At 39.8% G+C, this 25,498-nt stretch overlaps 1 protein-coding gene across 1 annotated transcript; it reads right to left on the bottom strand.

The window, feature by feature from the left end:
- Positions 1–636: 636 nt before the first annotated feature.
- MMP20 (matrix metallopeptidase 20) lies at positions 637–24,582 on the bottom strand. The gene is made up of 10 exons (XM_070943663.1): positions 24,457–24,582; positions 20,835–21,079; positions 15,858–16,006; positions 14,541–14,666; positions 12,918–13,079; positions 9,819–9,969; positions 7,004–7,140; positions 4,717–4,873; positions 3,279–3,382; positions 637–737 (listed from the first exon to the last, which is right to left on the bottom strand). Exons 1-10 carry the CDS (start codon positions 24,580–24,582, stop codon positions 637–639), a joined length of 1,458 nt encoding a protein of 485 aa, XP_070799764.1.
- Positions 24,583–25,498: the final 916 nt, after the last annotated feature.

Here is a 25,498-nt window from a genome sequence, read left to right as displayed (position 1 = left end):
AGGCAATTACCAACAGTCAAAAATTGACTCAAAGCAAAAAAGAAAGAAAAGAAAAAAATGAATTGGGGAAGACTTAAGAGGCTTTGGAAACTGGTGGACATTTTTTTTTTTTTTTGGCCACTGTCAGACATTTGAGGGTTGTTGTTACTAATGTCCCTTACTTCTGCCACAAATCATAAATGGTCTTCCACACACTGGCCACATCACATTATCTGAAGGATTGTGTTAATAATACATGCTGTTGATGAGGAATTATCAACATAATCACTTGGGGCTATTTAGAAGAGGCATAGAAGCAAGGGAATGGCATCTAATAAGAAAATATCACTTCTGCATTTTATCTGAATTTATCAGGTAAGGATTTTGAATGACTCATTCATATGATTTGGGTAGGTTCATAACATCCGTGAATTAGGGATTATCAAAGTAACTGATATTCTACTGTGTCGATTTCTTGAATTGCTCATTTTTCTTTTGCTTTCTTTTCTTCACTGGATTTGAGCAATAACACGGTGCTCTGAAGTCATTTTTCTGAATATAAAACCAGAGGGACTGCAATTTTTTCCTTCTGGTTGATCACGCCTTGGTTTCTGCATCAGCTGCCTCATTTGTCATCCTCTTTATGGTCACTTTAGATCAGCAGCCCACCCAAGAGCTGGATTTCACAACGTTAACCACATCTTCCTTTTCTCTGTCATATTTATAGGCTTTGGGACCTGAAAAGAAGTAAATGAATCCTAAAAAAAGAAAAAGAAAAAAAAATTGGAAGAGAAGGACCTTGGTAGTACAAGGGTTTAAGGCACCCTGTTATTAAGCTGCTTAAGACCAGCTGCCTGCAATTACTGCAGGGTTCGAATCTTGCCAAGGCTCAAGGTTGACTCAGCCTTCCATCCTTTCTAAGGTAGGTGAAATGAGGACCCAGTTTGTGGGGGCAATAAACTGACTTTGTATAAATATACAAAAGGATGAAGGCTATTGCTGAGCACATTGTAAGCCGCCCTGAGTCTTCGGAGAAGGGCGGCATATAAATCAAATTAAAAAATAAATAAATAAATAAATATCTATTGTTACTAGGCTCTGAATATAGCCAATCTATCATAGATTATACAATACTGGTCGTGGTGAAATCCAAATTGTTTTACTACCGGTTCTGTGAGTGTGGCAAGGGAAGGATACTGCAAAATCTCCATTCCCACCTCACTCCAGGGGAAGGATACTGCAAAATCCTCATTCCTACTATCTGGAACGAGCTCCCCCCAGAGATATGGAGGATCCCAGATCTGCGCACCTTCCGCCGCGCCTTAAAGACCTTACTATTTCACCAGGCCGGCCTGGCCTAATTTTCCCCCTCTTTTATAAAAGATTTTTAAAATTTTAAATATCTTTTAGTATTTTATATATTCAATTTTAAATTGGTTTTAAAAGTTTGGGGTTTTAAATTTGTCGGGGCCAAAATTATTTAATTCGATTTTATTCTATTTTTAAATTTTGTATTGTATGTGTTTTTATTGTTTGGCTGTGCACCGCCCTGAGTCCTTCGGGAGTAGGGCGGTATAGAAATCTAATAAAATGAAATGAAAATGAAAATTCCTTCCCCACTCCTGGGGGAAGGATACTGCAAAATCTCCATTCCCACCCCACTCCAGGGGAAGGATACTGCAAAATCCCCATTCCCTCCCCATTCCTGGGGGAAGGATATTGCAAAATTTCCATTCCCACCCCACTCTGGGGCCAGCCAGAGGTGGTATTTACCGGTTCTCTGAACTACTCAAAATTTCCACTACCGGTTCTTCAGAACCTGTCAGAATCTGCTGGATTTCATCCCTGAATACTGGCCCATGATATTTCTATCTACAAACTCTATTTAGTCCTTTTTAATTTATAAAGGAATATACAATCGCAAACCAGAAGAATGTAATTATATTAAAGGCATTTTTTGCTGTTCCATCAGACTTCTTCAATGACAGTGAGCTCCAGAATAAGTCAGAATATGTCATTTGGAAAACTACTGAAGACGTCCTTGGGGAACAGAGTGATTTTGGAGCCCTCTTCTATTGCTTTGTTTTGTTTTGATCCTGTTCTGAATATTTTCGTTATGTTGGTTAGTTGTACATTTCTCATTCTCTCTCTCTTGCTTTCCACATACATAATTGTAGGTCTTTGTAAGTCAGGACACCTACACATTCATTCAATCAATCAATCAATCCTCACTAGCATGGGCAGTTCTTGGACTTGGAGTCCCAACCAATAGATAAGAACCAGAATATTGCCTTGGGAGTAGGAAATTCATTTTTAAGTCCTCCCCACACCCTCCCCGGTCAAATAACTAATTCATTGAGTGTGACCTATTGACCTACTTACTCTACAGCATCATATCATGAATAAAAGGAGGATGAGGAAAATACATATATTTTGTATAAAATGTACTTCCCCCCCCCCAAAAAAGAGGGTGAAAATCTGGGTGCATTTTGTACTCTGAATGTAGCCCCGCCCAACCTCGCAAATGGAGATTTCAGAGGCTGAAAGAAGCCTCTGAAAGAAGCTTCAGAAAAAAGCCTCAGAAACGACGCTTCAGAAAAAAAGCCTCTGAAAGGCTTTTATCTAAAATAATATCGCAAGCAACAAAAGAAGAATCAGTAAAGGTTCTAACCAAACTATGCTAACAAATCTGGAGAATGACACAATAACCAACAGATCGGAAGAGGTTAATCTATATACCAATACCAAAGAAAGGAGATTGAACAGGGTACAGATAGTCCTTCAGAATAAAAGCCTCTGAAAGAAGCTTCAGAAAAAAAGGCCTTTTTTCTGAAGCTCTGTTTGGAGGCATTTTTTCTGAAGCTTCTTTCAGAAGCTTTTTTTCTGAAGCTCTGTTTCGGAGGCTTTCAGAGGGAGAAAAAAAAAGGTTTTTTCTGAAATGGAGTTTCAGAAGTTTCAGAGGCGGGGAAAAAAAGCAAGGCACAGAGCTGATAACCAAGCAACCTGTTACTAAAATTCATCTCTGGGAACAGCTGATTGGGGGTATTCCGGAAGGCCATTCCACCCACCAATCAGCTTTTTTCTTATTTTCCTCCCCAAAAACTAAGGTGCGTCTTATACTCTGCTGCGTCTTATACTTCAAAAAATAGGGTAAATGTGATAACTAAGAAAGTATGATTCGAAAATCAAAAACAGAGATGTCATGAAAAACATCCAGAAAAATTAAATGGCAAGAGCTTTTAACAAGAATGCTTTAAAAACATGCTTGAAACAAATCACATAATAGAGAAAATACTTACCATTAACTTCTACAGCAGCATCGATTTGACCATTAATTCCTGAAAATTCATCCTCAATGGTCTTTGGGAAGTCTTTGTCCATCTTCCGTTTTGTTTCATCATAGCTTGAAAAAAAGGAACATTATAAAGAAGAAGTTCTATGTATAGATGTAGTGTTTTGAAAAAAGTATTACTTGGAAATTAATTTAGCTGTTATTATTGCAATATCACAGGGTTTAATTAAGTCTTTTTTCTAGCTATGTTTTTGCCTTTTTTTCTAAATATACACACTTTGAATCCAAATGCTGCAGAACATGTGACAATAGCATCTAAGTCAATGGTCATCACCATACCTCCAAGCAGAGAATTATAACAAATATGTATGTGTATATGAAGGAAATATTTATCTGTTCTGAGTTGCATAGATCTTAATTCTATTTTCATTAATCTTATTTAGATATGTGGTGCCCTGTATTTGTCCATTCGTGGCACCACCTGTCCATTTCTTTGGACTTCATCTTTAATTAAAGTGGAAGATATGTATGACTTGCAAAAGGAACTAAATATATACATCAATATTTGCTTATTAGAGCCAGTCTTTTAAATGCTACTGAATGAAAATCTCATCAATTAAAATCATGTTCCTATGCCATCTTGACATATTTCCTGGCAAGAAATGAGAACAGGAAAAAGTGGATTACCCAGTTCGTAAGTAATTAATCCAGGAAAAATCTAGTTGTCAGGACATTCGGGTTAATGTCAAGGTTCCAAGTAACAGCCCCAACGAAAGAAAACTCCGAGGCTTGAGTTTCATATGTCATATTGGCACAGCTGGGAAAACTCGAATCCAAAAGCTTCCAGGTTTTCCCCACCCAAAGGAAAGTTCAAGTCCCTGCCCAACACCCACAAGTCCATCACATGGTCCAATCAAAACACCGTCCCAACTGGAGATACCTCCCAGTTCTAGCCCTCTAGGTGGAGGGCAAGATGTCCTTGACTCTCTGTGAAAGGAATGTTATTATGACTATATATCACCCATGCTCGATACAATCCCCCTCCCAATTTCCCACAGTAGTAAATGTGGGAGATCTGAAGGCCCAATGTAAAAGATGGCTTCCAGGACTGACACTAATTTCAATCTGATTCATGTAAGGAAATCTGTATTTGACATTTATGTATCTTTCTCATTTGTAAACTGATAAAGAAAGAAGAAATTTCAAGGCACGTCAGGAAAGAAACTATCCTATCACAATGAGAAATGTAAAAGTTATGTAATTAAGGGTACAATCACACCTTTCTCTGTGTTGGCTAAATAGATGCAGGTTATCCCTTTTACTGGCTGAAGCAATATTCAAGTACTATGAACAAGAAAATATTTTCCTCCTTGGTCCCTCGTTCAGCACCAAGGAACGAAATTTCATGATTATTTAAACCCTATTTTTATTAGGAGACAACAAACCTGTAAAATTCGTCTTTTACAAAGAAGAGGGTCTTCTTTTCATCTCTCAGGTAGACAGCTGCATCTATGTGTAGCACATTTCTAGAAAATCCAAAATCTGCAATAGACCGAGGAGGACCCTGCATGTGGAAACCATGGGTTGTCCAATAATGAGGACCTGGCAAAAATGAATGAATGAATGAATGAATGAATAAAATGACCTTACATAACCTTGCAATAGTAATTTGAATTTCTAATGTTTAATAGGATATCCTCAGTTACTTCCACACAGAGTTTGCTGCTTCACTGCTCTGGAATCAATTCAAACCTGCCATTGTTTGGTTTTCACAATTTTTGACTCAGTCTGAACAAAACCAAAACTTTCATGGACCTATTGCCAGTTGTTAAAAATAGAGTAGCAATTTGGTGTAGATGTTGGTGGATACCTCTTCTTCTAAGGTGCAGTTTTGATTTTTACAAATGTCACACTAAGCAACTTCAAATAATGATGCAGAATAACAATAATAATAGAGTAGAATAATAGAGTTGGAAGGGACCTTGGAGGTCTTCTACTCCAACCCCCTGCTTAGGCAGGAACCCTACACCACTTCAGACAAATGGTTATCCAACCTCTTTTAAAAAACTTCCAGTGTTGGAGCATTCACAACTTCTGGAGGCAAGTTGTTCCACTGATTAATTGTTCTAACTGTCAGGAAATTTCTCCTTAGTTCTAAGTTGCTTCTCTCCTTGATTAGTTCCCACCCATTGCTTCTTGTCCTGCCCTCAGGTGGTTTGGAGAATATCTTGATTCCCTCTTCTTTGTGGCAGCCCCTGAGATATTGGAACATTGCTATCATGTCTCCCCTAGTCCTTCTCTTCATTAAACTAGACATACCCAGTTCCTGCAATCACTCTTCATATGTTTTAGCCTCCAGTCCCCTAATCATCTTCATTACTCTTCTCTGCACTCTTTCTAGAATCTCACCACATCTTTTTTACATTGTGGCAACCAAAACTGGATGCAGTATTCCAAGTGTGGCCTTACCAAGGCATTATAAAGTGGTATTAACACTTGACATGATCTTGATTCTATCCCTCTGTTTATGCAGCTTACATTTTGCAATGATACCTTTAATATCATCAAACCACAACCTCTGCCTAGTCCAGTTTCTTGGGAAAGACTCGCTAAGCGGACAAAAATATCAAGTCCAGCCTAAGCGTTTGGCTAACTGTGTGGCCAAACATAGTAAAAAAAGGGCATGAAAACAGCTTGGCTGTTTCCTTGCAGTTGTTTTACTACTCAACTTAGTAACACCATCAAAGCTAGAAGGGAGTTGGCCTTGCTCTCGGTTTATACACAAAAAGCTTGCTCTGTCAAATTTGGTGGAGGTACTGTTTTCTTCTTCATAGTTCCTTGATTAGTCTGTTATTTACTGCTCAATTGTTTGTCTGAGTTACTAATTCCTTGATTGGGGTATTCTTTACTGCTTGATTAACAGTCTAGTTAACACTCTTAACACTCTAGTGCAGAGGTGTCAAACTCGATTTCATTGAGGGCTACATCAGGGTTGTGTTTGACCTCGGGGGGCCAAGTTGGCATGGCTGGGGTGGGTGTGTCCAGCTTGATGTCCTGCAGGCCACACACAGCCCTCCCGGGCTCCATTTTCGGCTGTGATGGCCTCCTGCAGCCCTTTGCCAGTGAAAACACAGCCCAAGAGGGCTGCATGTGGCCCTCCTCGCCTCTGTTTTCACTGGCAGAGGACTGCAGGAGGCCATTGCAGCTGAAAATGGAGCTTGGGAGGGCTGTACGCAGTACTGTTTCTAGGGTGGCCCATTGGGTCAGATCTAAACACCCAGTGGGCCGGATCCAGCCTCTGGGCCTTAAATTTGACACCCCTGACCTAGTGTTAATCTTGGGTTTAATCTGGGTGTTGATTGCTGCAAAAGAGCAATCTTCATCGTTATTGACACTTTTTCTCCAGAATCTCCTTCAAAATTATGTAGCATTTGACGATTGACTAAATTGAACACAATCCATCAAGGAAATGCAATGCCTCGTGCTTGCGATTGAAAAAGAGCAACTGCTAGTAGAAATTTTCTTTTATCTCTGCACCCACTGTACTGCTGGTACAGGCCCGGTAATTATATATGGGGCAGAAGCACAGTTAATAGCAGTCTTTCACGCAAGGTTGATTTTAAGGTAAACTAGAACCTTGGTTAAAGGTTACCATTACACAAATGATGAATATGCATTCACCAATTGAATTTCCTAAGAAAACAACTCTGAATGTTTTCAAAACTGACCGACCCTTGAAAAAAAAAGCAATGCCTCTCTCAGCTATTTCGTAGGCTGCATCCACATTTGACATGAGCTGAGGGAAAGAGCTGGTAATGCTGAGTGGTTGCACATGGCTTGTGAGCTGAGCCTGCCTTCTCCAGAAGTACCTGTTGAGAGGGAGAAATATAAGGAGAAGAAAAGAGGATGTTTATGCCACGGCAAACATACCCTGGGACTTTTGAGAGGACATGGTAATGAGCTTGCAAAATGACTCTACGGCAGGGGTGTCAAACTCAAGGCTTGCGGGCTGGATCCGGCCCACAGGGTGTTTAGAGCTAGCCCATGGGGTCACCCTGGAAACAGTGAAGGACTGGCCCATGGTACCTCTGCCAGTGAAAATGGAGCTTCGGAAGGCCGTATGTGGCCTTCACAAGCTCTGTTTTCGCTGGCAGAGGGTTGCAGGAGGCTGTCACAGCTGGAAACAGAGCTCAGGAGCCTGTTTTTGCTGACAGAGCGCTCAGACCACCACAGGTGCCCCCAACATGAATGACATTGAGCTGGCCATGCTCCCTGCTTCCCCCAAGGTCAAACACAACCCTGATGCAGTCCTCAATGAAATCCAGTTTGACACCCCTGCTCTATGGGAAGCTTGCTTATTCATAAAATAGGTGCTATGTTGAGTTTGATCAACCACAAATATACATTTAACACCTAGCTAAATGCCTGCCCCAACTTGCAAATTAGGGGCATCCAAAGCCAATGTGAAAGAGGCAACCATGCATTTCAAGTTCTGCCCCCACCCCCCACCCTTTATGCACAAGGCTAGCTGGGTGAATTTGGGCCAGTCATTCTGTGTCAGCACCAGGAAGAAGGAGGCAAACCACTTCTAAAAATGTTACCGAGGAAACTGCATGAGGTCAACATCCACCCCTCATATCTATTAAAAATTGAGGAAAAATAAGAAGTCTGGAAAGGAAGTTTCTGGGAGGATATGGTGTTCATAAGCAATGGGTTGCCTACCCTTTATTTTGAAGGAAGTTTTAACACTGGGAAGTTAGGATTTCTATTCACTGGTAGAAGATAAGTCCGATGAATATTTTTGGTTGCAAAGCAGATCCCAAAACGAAATAAAAGCAAGCAAAACCAACAAAAACAAAGAAGTTCTAATTCTAATTTGGTTGTATTAAGGCAGAATTTTATATCTATTGTCTTGGGTTTAAAAAGAGGGGTAGAAAATTAGAGAGAGATGAAAAATAACAGAAAGATTCAGGTAAAAGTAACTTCCTTGCCTCTGCCCCCAAGTCCTTGATTGAAATTCAGAGAAAAATGGGGGTTGGGATTGTTTTCTCTTTATTTTCCTAGTGTTACACCATACTCATCCACCCACATTTCCACACACACACACAAATGATCATGGTATCATCTAGAAACTGAACATTTTTCTGGACCAGAGACACCAAAAACAATAATTTATAATCTTCTACCCACTTATTTAGACTACTGCAATTTGCCTTGTGCTGCGCTTGAACATGTCACAAAGCTGCAGAAGGCCTAGAACAGGGGTGTCAAACTCTAGGCCTGGATCCGGCCTGCGGGGTCCCTAAATGTGGCCCGTGGCGCTGGCCTGGAAATAGCAATGGACCGGCCTACAGGGGTATGTGTGCCCCCCGGCCTGTTTTCAGCCCGGACGGCCTCTTGCAGCACTCTGCCAGCCAAAATGGGCCCCTGGGGGCCCCACGTGCAGCCCTCTGCACCCCATTTTGGCCGGCAAAGTGCTGCAGGGGACCATCCAGGCTGTCTCCCCCCCCCGACCCACGGAGGAGAACTACAGTGCTGATCCGGCCCTCAAAGAAATCCTGTTTGACACCCCTGGCCTAGAATGTGTTGACCCATTTGCTGACCGGCATCGAATGACACTTGTCCTGCAGGACCCAGCCCTGACTTATAATAGACTTCTGAGCCAAGGGACTGCTGCTTATCTATAAAAACCTCTATGAATTGTCTTCTTCAGGTAGAAACTACCTGCCCTACACAATCTAGTAAGGAGAGGATGCTCCAGGATCCAGCCTGATAGAGATTGGGGGCTAAGGCCCAGAGAATGATATTCTCAGCAATAGCCCCCTCTCTCTGGATCAATTTACCTGCCCAAGATAGATATGCTAATGGCCTTTCACAGAATGGTGAAAACTATACTCTTTAGGGGGGATATATTCTGTAAAAACAGTTTTTAGTTACAAGTTTTTATTAATAGCATTGATTGTTTTTTAAGGGCTTGATTTTGTATTTTATTAATGTTTTACTTAAGCTGCCTAGAACAGTGGTGGGATTCAGCCGGTTCTCTCCGGATCGCGCGAACTGGTAGCAGCGACTACGGGAGGCTCTGCTCACCTGCCAGGTCATGCACACATTCGCATTTCTGAACCAGTAAGGAAGGTAAGTGAATCCCACTTCTGGCCTAGAAGTGTGAGAATAGGCAGCACAGAAAAAATTCTTTATATGAGTCATTGTATATCCCTCTCCTTTTTCTCTACTAGACACCCTAGACGTCAGGTCTAATGGCAAAATCATTGAGTCATTCCAGAGCAGGAAGCAAAAAGAGGGGATTTTTAGATGGGTTTTTTCCCCCTCAGAATCAAGAGTTGTGTGGGAAACAATCTTGTCAAAGGGGTTGTTTCCTTTATTCCCAAAAAGGGAAATTGAACCTAAATGGCTATATTTGGTTCTTATAGCTAGAAACTGGCCTTCCTAAAAAAAAAAAAAAAAACAAGTAGTGTATTCCTCTTCTAGAAATAAAACTGATAATATTCTACTGTCACTGGGACCTTGGATAAAGAAAGACACTTACCTGTCTTTGAAGAAAAGTAACTCTTTCCCCAGCATTGTCACAGCATCGAATGAAAATTTGGAGTCACAATGATCTGGATTGTATGGGGTTGGTAGTTTGGGAAAAGGTTGACGTGAAACCTGAGGCTTTCGGGATCCAAATTCCCTTGGCCCTAGAAGATGATACAGATTCTCTTTGAATTAGGAGTGAAAACTCATTGTTAGACTAATATGTAGCTGATATGTATATTGCTTACACTTTCATATTTGTGATCCTCCAAACTTAGATGGATGGGTGGATGGATGGATAAAAGATAGATAGATGATAGATAGATAGATAGATAGATAGATAGATAGATAGATAGATGATAGATAGAGGGATGGAGGGATGGGTGAGAGATAGAATTTATATTAGATTATATATCAATATATCGAACCTATATGTTAATCTCTTGAATTGTCAAGAGATTGCCAAATGGATTTAGCAATTTTCTCATTTAATAGCATAAATCTGAAAGAAAATTCCAGCATTTTTGCACAAAATTAGTGAATAGAATAGAATAGAATAGAATAGAATAGAATAGAATAGAATAGAATAGAATAGAATTCTTTATTGGCCAAGTATGATTGGACACACAAGGAATTTGTCTTTGGTGCATATGCTCTCAGTGTACATAAAAAGACAAGATACATTCGTCAAGAATCATAGGTACAACACTTAACGATAGTCATAGGGTACAAATAAGCAATCAAATCATACTAGGAAACAATATCAATATAAATTGTAAGGCTACAAGCAACAAAGTTACAATCATGCAGTCATAAGTGGGAGGAGATGGGTGATAAGAATGATGAGAAGACTAATAGTAATAGTAATGCAGACTTAGTGAATAGTTTGACAGTGTTGAGGGAATTATTTGTTTAGCAGGGTGATGGCGTTCGGGAAAAAACTGTTCTTGTGTCTAGTTGTTCTGATGTCCAGTGCACTATAGCATTGTTTTGAGGGTAGGAGTTGAAACAATTTATATCCAGGATGCGAGGTGTCTGTAAATATTTTCACAGCCCTCTTTTTGACTCGTGCAGTATACAGGTCCTCAATGGAAGGCAGTTCCATTGTTCCATAGTTCTTGGGAATGTTATCATTGAAAAGACTCCTGGATTTTGAAATTTCAGGTTTTATTTGATTTCTTAAATTGCTCTCCAAAAGTTATCAGTGCCTACTATTCTAATTATTTGGGAGACAGTTTCACTGAAAATTTTGGGATATTTCTAGAAATGCATGCTCCAGTTTAAGATTGTAAAACTATAGTTAAATGATGAATGGCTTTTGAGTCTGATTTGATCCTTTAGTATTACTTCTGAATAGCTCTAATTAAAAAAAAGTGCAAAATCCAGTTCCATTAGTCAGACTGAAATATATTTCAAGCCAGGCCAAATCTCTTCAGTTCCAGAATGTATGGCAAAATGTATACTTGATAAGGGATGTTAATTGTTAACACTATTTATAGGAGGGGGAAAAATGAAAACAGTGTTTCAACAGGAGTTCTGCAGTAGTTGTAATCTGAATCCCCAGAACTGTGGTTGGATGTCCATGGAGTTATAGAAAAGAAAGTCAAAATGGTGGTCATGATGATATGATCAAAGGTGTACCTGCGGCACACATAAAAAATAGATGAGTTTCAATCACACTATTCTGGCCATCATTTTTATCTTTTAACCATACCTCCCAAATGTGTCTGGAGATCTTTGTAATACCTGGAGCCCCCTTGGATGCAATTGCTGAAAATCTTAAGAACAGAGTTTTTCACCATTTTAAAACATGAATCATGTATGAAGGGGGGGGGGAATCAAGTTTAGACCATAATAGAGAATCTTTCCCCAAACTCCTGAGGAAATTAAAATGAAACAAAAATGTTCTGCCCATTTTCCCAAATCACCTCACATATCGTGGGTCTCAGGTTGCCAAATGGAACCTCTTGCTTCCAAAACAATATGTCAAAAAGTAAATATTTAAACCATTGCAACATGCACATGTTAAGTGAGTGCATTATGGGATTTTTAAAAGCATAATAATAATAATAATAGAAAAGGTAGGCTGGAGAAGAAGTTGAAAGACTGTTTAGCATAGAGTGGTTAATAAATGCACATATCTGGCTCAATTTGAGCTAGGAAGTTGGTTGAACTCATCCAAGTGTGCTTTTTGAACAGCCATAATTTAGTATGGAGTCATTGATGCGCCCAGAGCTTGGCTGTGTCAGGGTTCCAATTAACACCCCCAGTGAAAGAAAACTCCGAGGCTTGAGTTTCCTCAAAGTTCCATTTTGTTAGAGATGTCATATTGGCACATCTGGGAAACCTGAATCTGAAAGCTTCCAGGTTTTCCCCACCCAAGTCCCTGCCCAGCATCCACATGTCCATCACATGGTCCAATCCAAGCACCATCCCAACTGGAGATGCCTCCCAGTTCCAACGATCCAGGTGCAGGGCAAGATGGCCTTGACTTTCTGAGAAAGGAATGTTATTATGACTATATATTATCCTGGCTCCATACAATCCCCCCTCCCAGTTTCCCACAGTAGTAAATGTGGCAGGCCTGAAGTTCCAACGAAAAAGATGGCTTCCAGGCCTGACAGGCTGCTTTCTTCCAGATGTTTCATTACCAAGCTAGGTAACATCATCAGTGTTAGTAGGGAATGGAGTTTGCTCTCATTTTATGTATTATTATCTTGCCCTGTCAGTCTTGGTGGGAATGATCATGGTAGTTCCTTGGGCTATTGTTTAGGGGACTGTAAAACAAGCTAACAGTAAACAACAGCCCAAGGGCCTCACAGTTCAACCCTGAATTAAAAGTATTCTCTTCTAAAGTTTAGTTTGATGACATCAGGTAATGATTAGTAGGGGTTAATTAACCATAGCCAGATTAGAGAATTTATCTCAATTAATATTAATATGTCCTACTTTATAAAATGGAGATAGCACTGCATAAATATAGAGTGCAAATGTTTTGCATCAATTACTAAAAAAAAAAAAAAGGACTAGTTGTAAGGAAGTAAATAAATTAAATCTAAAGAATTTAAAATGTTAAGAAGGAAACTTAAAAAGAAAAAGCACTATGTATTACCATATAATGCCTGAATCCCTTTCACATCGTCTTTGGGGAGTCGGAAACCAAAGGGATGTTGATATTTGTAGGTTGGATACATCAAAGATGACGGATCGGTAGAATGGGCCAGGCCCAATGCGTGACCAAATTCATGGGCAGCAACAGTGAATAAGTTGAATCCTATATAATAACAAAATACAATGTTAATATTAATAATAACTATAGCTTTGTTGGATTTCTTGCTACTGATTGTGATAACTAGCGATCACTTGAGTTAAGTGCTAAGGACCAAAAGTCATAATCTTTTGTCCTATAATAGTTTGGTGATACAGTTTCCAGCTACAATATTCTGCAGTATACGTGTGATAAAGCAAAATGATTTGAACACGATGCCATTGTGCAAATAAAGGTGGATGGTGGGACTATATAGTAAATATGAAAACAGATATTTCCCCTCTTTTTGGAACAGCTGAGTTAACTCTAATTAATTAATTACTTTTCATTTAGAGCTTTCCTTCTATGCTTAGCATGATTGACTGCCGACAACAACAGCAATTTAAGACTTCAAATTTACAAAAGAGAATGAAATTCTATGCTATTTTTCACAGGAATTTCTCATTCTTCGAAAAAAAGCAACTAAGAAGGATATTTATATCCTTCTTTTGCTGCTGCAAAATCAAGCATTGTTAAGTCATTGTTACCATTTTTTTTTAAAAAAGAATATTTGTAGCTCAGGGTTGAAATGAGAGGTCCTGGGTGGTCTCCGAGCTTGGATGTCACCTAGTTTGGGTAATGAAATGTCTGCAAGAAAACAATCAAGCTCAGAGAGCACCCAGGAGCTCAATGTTCATGTAATTTAGTTGTTTTTTTTCATAAAATGTAGCTCTTGAGACTTTTTATACATGAAATGCAAGCCAATATGTTAAGGGGATTGCTAAACCCCATTCACCTATAAGCAATTGATAGTCCTGATCTTCCAAGGGTCGGGAAGTATCTAGAAATCAAGGAAGAACTAACCTATTGAATCTACTGAAAAGCAAACTTTATTCCAGTTGAACTAAACTCTGTGCATTGCAATACATTAACAGTGGTGGGATTCAACCGGTTTGCACTACTTTGGCTGAACCGGTTGTTAAATTGCTGACTGGCCCCTCCCCTCCCCTTCCAGAAATCCCCACGCACCCCATTTTGACTCCCAGGTAAGTGCAGGGAGGCCTAGTAGGGCCAAAAAGGGGTGCAGGGGGGTGCGGCACAACCCACCTGTGGCCTGTTTTTGCTCCCAGGAGGATGCAGGGAGGCCTACTAGGCCCAAAACGGGTTGCGGTGGGGGCAGCACCTCCCCGTGGCCCATTTTTGCTCCTGGGGGGGCAGGAGGGGGGCCGAGTGCTGCCTGTCACACACCCCTGGCCACGCCCACCATGCCCACACCCACCCAGCCAGTCATTAGGGCAGAGAACCGGTTGTTAAATTATTTGAATCCCACCACTGAATACATAGTTGTTTTCCTGTGACTTAAGGATCAAGATACATCGTTTTTCAGTTCACTTATGGTCACTTGCATATTTATTTATACAGAGGATTGGTTTTGAACAAATTGCCTTTTCAAAATATTTTCAGATTAGTGTATCCTTTTATGCCTACCATTCATCCCCATCGTCCACTTCTCCGCATTGTCAAAATGAGTGTCTCCACCCAGCCCTTCCCCGGGTGCAAAAGCGTGGGCTAAGGTGCCTCGTGGCCCATCAAATGGGTAGGAGTCCCCATGGTCTATCAGAATATAAAAACAAAATGGAACCTTAGAATAATCGGAGAGTTAAAATATACTCCAAACTTCATGTTTTTCTATTCTTAGTGTGCTAGAATTCTATAAATGGAAGAGGTTCCATGGAACTTGGCAATGACTGTAGAATTGCTACCAAATAAACCAGTGACTCGATACAAAGACCAAATAGCCATTTCTTTTTAAGCCAATCCTTGATAAATTAGGATGAAGTTGGCTTGCGATACTTCTGCCTGTGAAAATGGGCTCCTGAGCTCCGTTTTCAGCTGCCACAGCCTCCTGCAACCCTCTGCCAGTGAAAACGGAGCTTGGGAGGGCCGCATGTCCCCCCCCCGAGGTCAAACACAACCCTGATGCAGCCCTCAGTGAAATCGAGTTTGATACCACTAAGCTTTTGGCTAAGAAACATAAGTGCCTTTTCCTTTCCTTTTGCCAAACTGATATGTATTTACCACTCTTTAAATATCACAAGAAATACAGCGCATCATGTTTTTTATTTTTTGCAACAGATGAAAGTGTTCCCTAAAAGATACCCCATGTTCACCTCATCCATACTCCCATGGGGGGTCTTCTAACCCAAAAGGGCTTAGAAGTTTAATAGCTGTGTTATTTTGAAATTTTATTTATTTATTTATTTATTTATTTATTTATTTATTTATTTATTTATTTATTTATTTATTTATTTATTTATTTATTTAAACTTGTATGCCGCCCTCTCTCCCAAAGGACTCAGGGCGGCTCACAACAATAAAAAACATATAAAATTCAGTATTCAAATATAAAAACCAATAAAATCCCCTTTAAAAAACCCCTTCAGTCCAATCCGGCCAGGCCAAATAGCCATGTTTTGAGATCACGGCGGAAAGAGCGAAGGTCAAGGGCCATCCAGAGCTCCAGGGGGAGCTGATTCCACAGAGTAGGCACGCCCACAGAGAAGGCCCACTCCCTGGGAGTCGCCAAAAGACACTGTCTGGCCGACGGGACCCCAAGGAGGCCCTCCCTGTGAGAGCGCACCGGGCGATGGGGAGCTGTTGCTGGCCGCAGATACCCCGGGCCTTAGGTACCCCGGGCCTAAGTCATGCTCTTTCCTCAGCTCTTTCCCAATATAAATTTAGCCTGTTAAGCATAAAGGCAAATATTTGAAATTCAATATGACAGATATTACTAACGCCAGTTACCTCCGTTTTCAAATGATATCATGATATCTGCTTCTCCTGTTTTTGCCTTGATGAAGCTCAAGGGGGCAGCAGCACTCCATGTTCTCAGACCCATCTCCACAGCTTTGTCAACTTCTGCCTGAGTTAGGCTAGAGGTGTATTTTTTTATTCTGTGGAGAAGAAGGCACATGTAGGAGATGACCAGGCTGAGCCCGAAGGAGGGGTCAAACATGTCATCAAACTCGAGTCCCTTTGCGCCCACAAGAGATCTAAGTCCAGCCCACCTTGAATTCCATTTACTCTTATCTACCACCAATTCACTTTGACCTTTAGTAGTTCAGATTCTTGTAAAGTGCTTAAACTTAAACCTACCGTATTTTTCGGAGTATAAGACGCACCTTAGTTTTTGGGGAGGAAAATTTAAGAAAAGCTGATTGGCAGATGGATCAGCCTCCCAGAAGGCTGGTATGGGAAAATATTTGTAAAATTCTTTAAAACTTTTTAATAAAAAAATAAAATAAAAAAAAAGCCTCTTTAAAAAAGATTGCGCGGCTCAGCTGGGCATGGGGGGGGGGATTTTTGCTACTAGTTCTCCAAACCACCCGCCTCCATTGTTATCGGATCGGGCGATCCGGTCCGAACCAGGAGCATTTCACCCCTAATATCAAGGCATTGTTTTTCTTTAGAAGTGCAAATTCTTGAGGTTTTCAGAATTCGTCATCAGGCATGAGGATAGCAAAAAGAAAGGGAAGAGAAGAAAAAACTCTTATTTTCATTTATGGAACACAGATTTACAGGTACTCCTCAACTTACAACAGTTCGTTTAATGATTGTTCAAAGTTATAGCAGCACTGAAAAAAGTGATTTATGACTGTTTTATGACCAGGGTCACCTTTTGCGACCTTCTGACAAGCAGCAAAGTCAATGGGAAAGCCAGCTTCACTTAACTGCACTACTAACTTAACAACTGCAGTGATTCACTAACGGGGCAAAATTCACTCAACAGCTGTTTTGTTTATCAACAGAAATTGTGGGCTCAATTGTGGTCGTAAATTGAGGATTACCTGTATTGTTTATTTTGAAAAGAAATTGGACGATAAAAAAAAATCTATGGAAAAAAATATTGTATGGGAATACTTTAAATTTAATAGATGGAAAACCCCATAAACAGGAGTTTATAGTTTAAACTATATAATTGTTTATGATAGTTTGCAGTCATAGTTTCAAGCAACCTGTAGATGGTGCTCCAGTTATGTGTGAGTTATTTGTTGAATCAGTCATTCTGATAGTGTCGGTCTGAAGAAAATTGAATGTAATGCACACTCAACTGAAACAAATACATTCAGGATGGAGTTAGTAAAGGTTAAATGCTCTCATGCGGAGATCATAAATTGTAGGAACAGTCCACCTATAGGCTTGTCAATGAATCTTGAGGAACAGAAAAAAACTATTCTTTCTTCTTTTTCAGTTTTTGTCTATATTTTTTTAAATGCAACTTCTACCAGATACAGATATAACTGCTTTATGTGTTTATTTGGCAAGCTGGATGCCATTTAATCTGGACATCCATCAAATTTGGCTCGCTTCCTCTCAAACTCTACCAGAATCACACTCAGACTTCAATGTTCCACATCCAAGAATGAATAACAGTATAACAGAGTTTGAAGGGACCTTGGAGGTCTTCTAGTCCAACCCCCTACTCATGAATGAGGTTCTTAGATTCAGTTTCCACTCTAAGATAGCCACTTCTCTTTTCCTTTGGTGGGGAAATTCAACATTTGCAACATATAGCCTTTTTGGAAGACCTAAGATTGCAGAATATAAAGGTAACGATAAAGGTTCCCCTCGCACATATGTGCTAGTCGTTCCCGACTCTAGGGGGCGGTGCGGTTACTGGGACAAGTAACGGGAGCTCACCCCATTACGCGGCACTAGGGAATCAATCTGCTGAACTGCCGATCTTTCGATTGACAACCTCAGCGTCTTAGCCACTGAGCCACCACATCCACTATATATTGCAGAATATACTTCCCCCCAAAACTTTTATTGAGCAGTTGTCTGATCTCAGTCTTAGATTTTATGGTGTGTCTAATTTTCATCATCTCCCACTTGTAGTTCTCATTTTTTCCTACTCATTTGATGCTTTTTTTTTTCATTCCACAAAAATCCCATCAAGAAGGAGAAGAAAGAAAATTGAACCGAATTACTTGATTTGTAGTTTGAGGAACTTTTCATCTGGAATCACTCTTAAGTTGCATTTTAACTTTTAAATTTGGAAACTGAACTGAACTTAAGATTTAAGCTTAAAATTTGTTGCCACTGTGCTGAAGTTCAAAGTGCTGAAGGTACTTCTTTTATTTATTACATGCATATTGAGAGGGAATTCAAGGCAGATTACATTAAATGTCATTCCACTTTATCCTCACACTGATCCTGTGAGCCAAATACTATTAAGGGAAATAGGAAATACTATTATTGAGGACCCAGTTTGTGGGGGCAATAAGCTGACTTTGTATAAATATACAAAAGTATGAAGGCTATTGCTTAACGCATTGTAAGCCGCCCTGAGTCTCCGGAGAAGGGCGGCATATAAATCAAATTAAAAAAAAGGGGGGGAGAAAGCAATTTATGATTATCTAAAGACTTTCATACATAAACCAAGATTCAGAGCTAGAACATGCTGTCCAAGTTTATGCATGTCTTCCCTATTCTATCTTATTGGCTTGAGCCTTTTTGGGTGGCCTACAAGCCTTTTAAAATTAATATAGTATGATAAAATATAATGTGTTTTTGTATTTATTTATTTTAAAATAAATAATTTACACAATCAGCTATATTGCAATTACAAATCTAAGCAGCATACAAACAGTAAACCCAACAAAACCATAAAAACAAAACAATGCAAATTCTATAAAAAGTCACAGCACTCTGAGTCAGCAATCTTTGTATTTTTCCTACATATTATTATGTACATGATTATCCCAATAATATATATCTTTAAAATGATTACTGGTAGTTCTCAATTATCTGCTGTTTTCTAAGCACCCATTTGCAGTTTTACTTAGTGACTGCTTTGCTTAACAATTGAGTTGCCAGTCTCAATTTTGGTTGCCTGTTTCTGCAAATCTCACTAAATGTGGCTTTGAATCTTAGTTCAGATTTGTTTAGAATATCTTGACTTAGAATAATTTCCTTAAAGAAAACCAATTAGTTGTTTTTCACATCCTGTTCTGGGCAGGGATTCAACATATAGCACGAATGATGATATCATAGTTTTGAACATGACTTGGCCGCTATAGTTGTCATGAGAAACAAAATGTAAACATAGGCTTCAAAGATGTCTTTTATTTTATTTATTTTTTTAAATAACTCAAGGCAGCAAACATATTCGACACATTTTCCTCCTCCTATTTTCCCCACTGCAACAACTTTGTGAGATGGGTTGGGCTAAAAGACAGTAACTAGCCCGAAGTCACCCAGCTGGCTTCCATGCCTAAAGGTGAAACTAGAACTCACATTCTCCTGGTTTCTAGCCTGGTGACTTGGCCACTAGACCAAACTAGCTCTCAGCATTAGATTAACTTCAAAAGAATATATACAACACATTATGATGTTCTTGACTTCTCATAGATATCTAGATGCCATACTATAAAGCAACGTAGCTGTCAATATGTTATCTGAATATGAAACTTGTAGAACATCGAAAGATAGAAGGTAAGGTAAGAAAGAGGGATATTTATTTTCAGGTGAATATATCCTATTCAAAATATCAAAGGGATGTATCTCACACCTTATAACTTGCATCAGAATATATCAGCAACTTTCTTTAAAAAAAACATCACTTGGTATCCCAACGGTGCTTTTTCAAGAAGCAATTGGACTTTCTTGTTTTTTTTGGAAGATGTTGCACTTCTCATCCAAGAAGCTTCTTCAGTTCTGACTTGGTGGTGGGGAATGGAAGGATTTATAATCCTTGCAGACAGCTGGTCATTTGCATTCTTTAGAGAGTCCTTTAGGCCACTTGAAAGTTTGTCTGTGTCCTTAGGGTCACCTGAGTAGTGCAAATGAGCTTCTTGGATGAGAAGTGAAATGTCTTCAAAGTAAAACCAGAAAGTTCAGTTGCCTCTTGAAAAAAGCACCTTTGGGACAACTATGACCCAGATTACTGAGAACCTCCATAGACATCAGTTGGTATGTTTGTTAGTGAAGTCTGACACCTTATGGTCATATCTTAGGTTAGCTGTTCCCAACCTTTTTGGAACCAATGACTGGTTTCATGGAAGACAATTTATCCAGGGACCGGGGTGGGGAGGGAATGGTTTCAATTTTGCTTGCTTGCCCGCTGCTCACCTCCAGCTGTGTAGCCCAGGAATTGAGGACCCCTGTTTTAGGAGAACTATTAAAATCCTATATGGCCTAAGTACTGACATATACCTTTTCTGCAACCAATAAGTAAAAGAGAGATTTGTTCACCTCCCTCAAATGGCAAATGTTGACATACCTCTATAATCTGTAGCATATAGACTACTGGCAGAACACAAGGCATCTGAATTGTAGAATAGCAAATAGCAAATTAAAAAAAAAATAGCAAAAGGGACGTGGTGGCTCAGTGGCTAAGATTCTGAGCTTGTCGATTGAAAGGTCGGCAGTTCAGCGGTTCAAATCCCTAGTGCCGCATAACGGGGTGAGCTCCCGTTACTTGTCCCAGCTTCTGCCAACCTAGCAGTTTGAAAGCACGTAAAAAATGCAAGTAGAAAAATAGGGACCACCTTCTGTGGGAAGGTAACAGCGTTCCGTGCGCCTTTGGCATTTAGTCATGCTGGCCACATGACCATGGAGATGTCTTCAGACAGCGCTGGCTCTTGGGCTTTGAAACGGAGATGAGCACCACGACCTATTCGGGAACAATTAGCACATATGTGCGAGAGGAACCTTTACCTTTACCTTTACCTTTAAATAGCAAATAATGTAAATATTTCAAGACTGTTAATTCATTACCTGTAGGTCAGTGTCCTTTTCTTCCACTTAGGTTCCCCTGGGAAAAGTCGATAGTTTGCTACATCTGGGACTCCACATCGAGGCTTCTTTATTATATCCATAGTACTGTAGTCCAACTTCCCAGTGACCGGTAAGCCAAAGAAAGTTTGCATTTGCTTGACTTTCTTTGTCATGGAATTGCCGCCACTGATCATTTCTCCAACTTGGTGTCTTCCCTTTGGTGTGTAATATTTGTCAAGGTATTCCTAAAGGCAGAGACCTAAAGGAGTAAGTTGTCCACTTATACATCACCAACTCTCCCCCCAAAAGTGGGGAAGAGGAGATCACAAACAAATGCATAGCTTTGCATAGAATTAGGAAGCCCTCATTTAAATACTGTATAGATCCATGTCAGGGGTGGGTTCTACTTACCTTTACTACCAGTTCGCATTGTGCTCGTTTCACTCACCCATGCATGCGCTATTTTGCGCATGCGCAGATCACTTCTGATGATGTCCGGGTCAGTGGGTGGAGCCTCTCGCCAGTTTTACTACCGGTTCTTGTGAGCCGGTCCAAACCGGGGGCAACCCACCACTAATCCATGTCGGTTATAGTATATTCCTGAATTGATTGTACTGTGTTCATTTATTTATTTATTTACCGCTCTTCTTTAAAAATAATCTTCAATCAGGTCTGTACTTAGAATAACAGAAGGGAAGGGACCTTGGAGGTCTTCTAGTCCAACCCCCTACTTAGGCAGAAACCCTACACCACTTCAGACAAATGGTTATCCAACCTCTTCTTAAAAATTTCCAGTGTTGGAGCCTTCACAACTTCTGGAGGCAAGTTGTTCCACTGATTAATTATTCTGTCAGAAATTTCTCCTTAGTTCTAAGTTGCTTCTCTCCTTGATTAGTTTTCACCTATTGCTTCTTGTCCTGCCTTCAGGTGCTTTGGAGAATAGTTTGACTCCCTCTTCTTTGTGGCAGCCCCTGAGATATTGGAACACTGCTATCATGTCTCCCTTAGTCCTTCTTTTCATTAAACTAGACATACCCAATTCCTGCAACCATTCTTCATGTGTTTTAGCCTCCAGTCCCCAAATTATCTTTGTTGCTCTTCTCTGTACTCTTTCTAGAGTCTTAACATCTTTTTTACATTGTCACAATGAAACAACCCAAAAGTGCCCTATTAAATTCCAGAATGAAATCCTCAAACTAAAACTTGCAATATTAGACAAAACTTACAAAATGAGATAGAAATAAAAAATCAAACCTAGTTGAATAGATTTGAATTGATTCCAATAGCTACTAAATTCTCTGTATAATAAAGTCGACATCATCATCATCTTCATCATTATCAATATAATGTTTATGTGAATTGGTGCTCTGAATATTGTCTTCAATTGTTCAGATGCTTATTGTGGCTGGAAAACTTTAAAGCTCCTTATTCTCTTTGTAGAAAATGTTTTGAAGCACAGGATTATGTTTTAAGAAGCCTTTAAAACAATACCTTCTATAGCTATTTAAACTAAATATATTATTGAGAAATAAAATACATATATAGGTTTTTCAAGCCCAATGGGATATAGTTAATTAAATGACAATCTGCTAACTTTAAAATGATGGTTCTAATCTCTGCATTTACAGTCTCCATTTAGTGAGGTAGCAAATCAAACAAACCATGGTTTGCTTAACCAAAATGTATTAAACAAATCAAGGATGCAATGGATTTGCAATATGCATTAAATTATAATCATACATCAGCCGCAATGGCTTGGTTTACACAACTTGCAAAACTCAACTGTATTGTGGCTCAGCACGTTACATGCAGTGGTGGGATTCAGCCAGTTCGCACCACTTTGGGAGAACCAGTTGTTAACTTTCTGAGCAGTTTGGCAAACTGGTTGTTGGAAAAAATCATTAGGGCAGAGAACCGGTTGTTAAATTACTTGAATCCCATCACTGGTTACATGGCTATTTTATCATTTATTAGACTGTCTTCTCCAACCTGGAATTTTCTTAATGTGTTGGGACTGCAGCTCTCAAAGTTATCAATTCCCAACAGATGTTAATCTGGAAGCTGCAAGATTATTGAAATATCTATCACCACTCTGTCAAGCAGACATACGTGTCTGGTGTCTATGTGCACAAGGGAAACAGATGAAATGTGCCTTACTATATTGTGACATAAATTCTATGATTTACTGTACATATTTGTAAACCAAAGCATAAAAGCTTTGCATCTTAATATGCAAATAGGAAGATATCAATTTTTTTCCTTACTAACATTTAGAGTTACGCTCATTCAAATGCAGGTTAACAATCACTTTCCTAAAGTTATTAAAATGTTATGGAAATTATAGCTTGAGTTTCCAATAGCTTGACATTTCTAATAATCCACATAGTTGCAGGTTGCATAAAGGGCATGTTTAAGATCTAAAGCAAGATTCTATTAGATTTTTGGTCTGAGTTTTAAGACTTAAAACATTGTTGACATTTAAAGCATGCTTTCCCCCAATTGTATGGGAAAAAGAAATAACAAAACCACATGTCTTTTTCTAAATGGTGACAGGAGTGTCATCATTTGGGATAGAAAGGCAGAGTTTTATACAGCAGAATAAAAAAAAATTGTCATGTAATCCAAAAGAGTTAAAACATCTTCCTTAATTTCTTCATAGGGCTATTATTATTATTGTTATTATTATTATTATTATTATTATTATTATTATTATTATTATTATTATTCACATTTCTATGCTGCCCACTCTCCGAGGCCTCTGGGCGGCTTACACCAAAGACAGTATACTAAATAGCATATTGCCTCCAACAATCTGGGTCCTCATTTTACCCACCTCGGAAGGATGGAAGGCTGAGTCAACCTTGAGCCTGGTGAGATTTGATCCGCTGATCTACTGAACTAGCAGTCAGCTGAAGTAGCTGCAGTACTACACTCTAACCACTGCGCCACCTCGGTTCTTATAGTCCTATTAAGGGCAGAATCAAAAAACGACAACTTGTTTATTATAACATTGGAACAAAACTCTGCTGCATTTAAATTAAGTCCTGTTGATACCTGCACAACATATTTTTGGTATATATTAGATGGATGATTACGGGACCCGAGGCTAAAACATATGAAGAACGGTTGCAGGGATTGAGTATGTCTAGTTAAATGAAAAGAAGGACTAGGGGTGACATGATAGCAGTCTTCCAATATCTAAGGGGCTGCCAGAAAGAAGATGATGTCAACCTATTTTCCAAAGCATCTGAAGGCAGGACAAGAAGCAATGGATGTATAGGAGCAGAGGAGATAAGCAACCTAGAACTAAGGAGAAATTTCCTGACAGTTAGACAAACAGTGGACAACTTGCCTCCAGAAGTTGTGGGTGCTCCAATGCTGGAGGTTTTTAAGAAGAGATTGGACAACTATTTGTCTGAAATGGCATAGGGTCTCCTGCTTGAGCACGAGATTGAACTAGAAGACTTCCAATGTCTGTTCCCTTCAACTCTGCTATTCTGTTCTGTTCAGTTATGCTAACAGTTAAGCCCAGTTCAATTGAAAAATTCAGTAGGACTTAGGCTTCCCGATGGACGCCTAAAATTGCAGCCTAAATCATTAAAGCATGAAAATCATTACCAACCTGGGCAATGTAGAAATCACTCCAATTGGATGTTATTGGCAATGTGAAAAGAGCCGGGGCTGCAGTTGAGTATTTCAAAGAAAATATCAAAAGTAAAGCTGGGGAGAGGACGCAAAACAGCTCCATTTCTTCCTATATATGATATGAAGAGTGGCTTGAGAAGAGCAGGCAAAGAGATCCCATTCTCCTTTTATAGAGGAAACCTAGTTTGGAAGCTAAGAGCCAAGGTGACTCATGTCTCAGATGGTAATTATACAGCTTAAAGATTTGATGAAGGGGTAACACACCGGTACTTAGATAGAGGAAAAGTTGGATTCCTTCTAACTCATTAAAAACATTGCCAAGAAAGAGACATAGTAGAATGCTACAGAAATTCAATGTGTTGGATCCAGAACAGAATATCAGTTTTATAACCCTACTTATTGCTTCTCCACATTGCAATTACATCTATATATATAGTGAATAAACAGGGGTGGGATTCAGCCGGTTAAGACCGGTTCGGGCGAACTGGATGTTAATTTTAATCTGGTTCAGTGAACCGGTTGTTCCAAGGACTGGCTGATCCCACCCACCCCGCACCACCCCTCCCAGGAGTCTCCACGTGGCCCATTTTGGATGTCAGGTAAGTGCAGGGTACGTGCGGAGGAAAAATGGTCCTACCAGAAGTCCGGAAACAGGCCTGTTTCCAGCCTTCGGAAGGCCTCCAGTGCCTGGGGGAGGCTGTTTTCATCCTCCTAGAGCAGTGGTTCTCAACCTGTGGGTCGGGACTCTTTTGGGGGTCGAACAACCCTTTCACAGGGGTCGCCTAAGACCATCGGAAAACACATATTTTCAATGGTTTTAGGAATAATTTTATGGTTGGGGGTCACCACAACATGAGGAACTGTATTAAAGGGTCGCGGCATTAGGAAGGTTGAGACCCACTGTCCTAGAGGCTCTGGAGCCTGGGGAGGGTGAAAATCGGGCCTACCGGAAGTACCGGAAGTCCAGAAATGGGCCCATTTCCGGCCTCCAGAGGGCACGCAAAGTGAACCAGTTGTTA

The sequence above is a fragment of the Pituophis catenifer genome, unplaced genomic scaffold, assembly GCF_029215685.1.
Source record: "Pituophis catenifer annectens isolate HBS135680 unplaced genomic scaffold, rPitCat1.0.hap2 SCAF_4, whole genome shotgun sequence".
Classification (NCBI taxonomy): Eukaryota; Metazoa; Chordata; class Lepidosauria; order Squamata; family Colubridae; genus Pituophis; species Pituophis catenifer.
This window is presented reverse-complemented; position numbering and strand designations above follow the sequence as displayed.

Bases quoted from the DNA above. Each gene is read 5' to 3' on its own strand.
- MMP20 (XM_070943663.1), bottom strand. From the start codon at position 24,582: ATGGAGCTGTTTTGCGTCCTCTCCCCAGCTTTACTTTTGATATTTTCT. The intron at 21,080-24,456 runs GTTGGTAATGAT...CTCTGCCTTTAG, and splicing joins GTGATTTCTACATTGCCCAG to GAATACCTTGACAAATATTA. The intron at 14,667-15,857 runs GTAACTGGCGTT...ATATTCTGATAG, and splicing joins GATATCATTTGAAAACGGAG to ACCATGGGGACTCCTACCCA.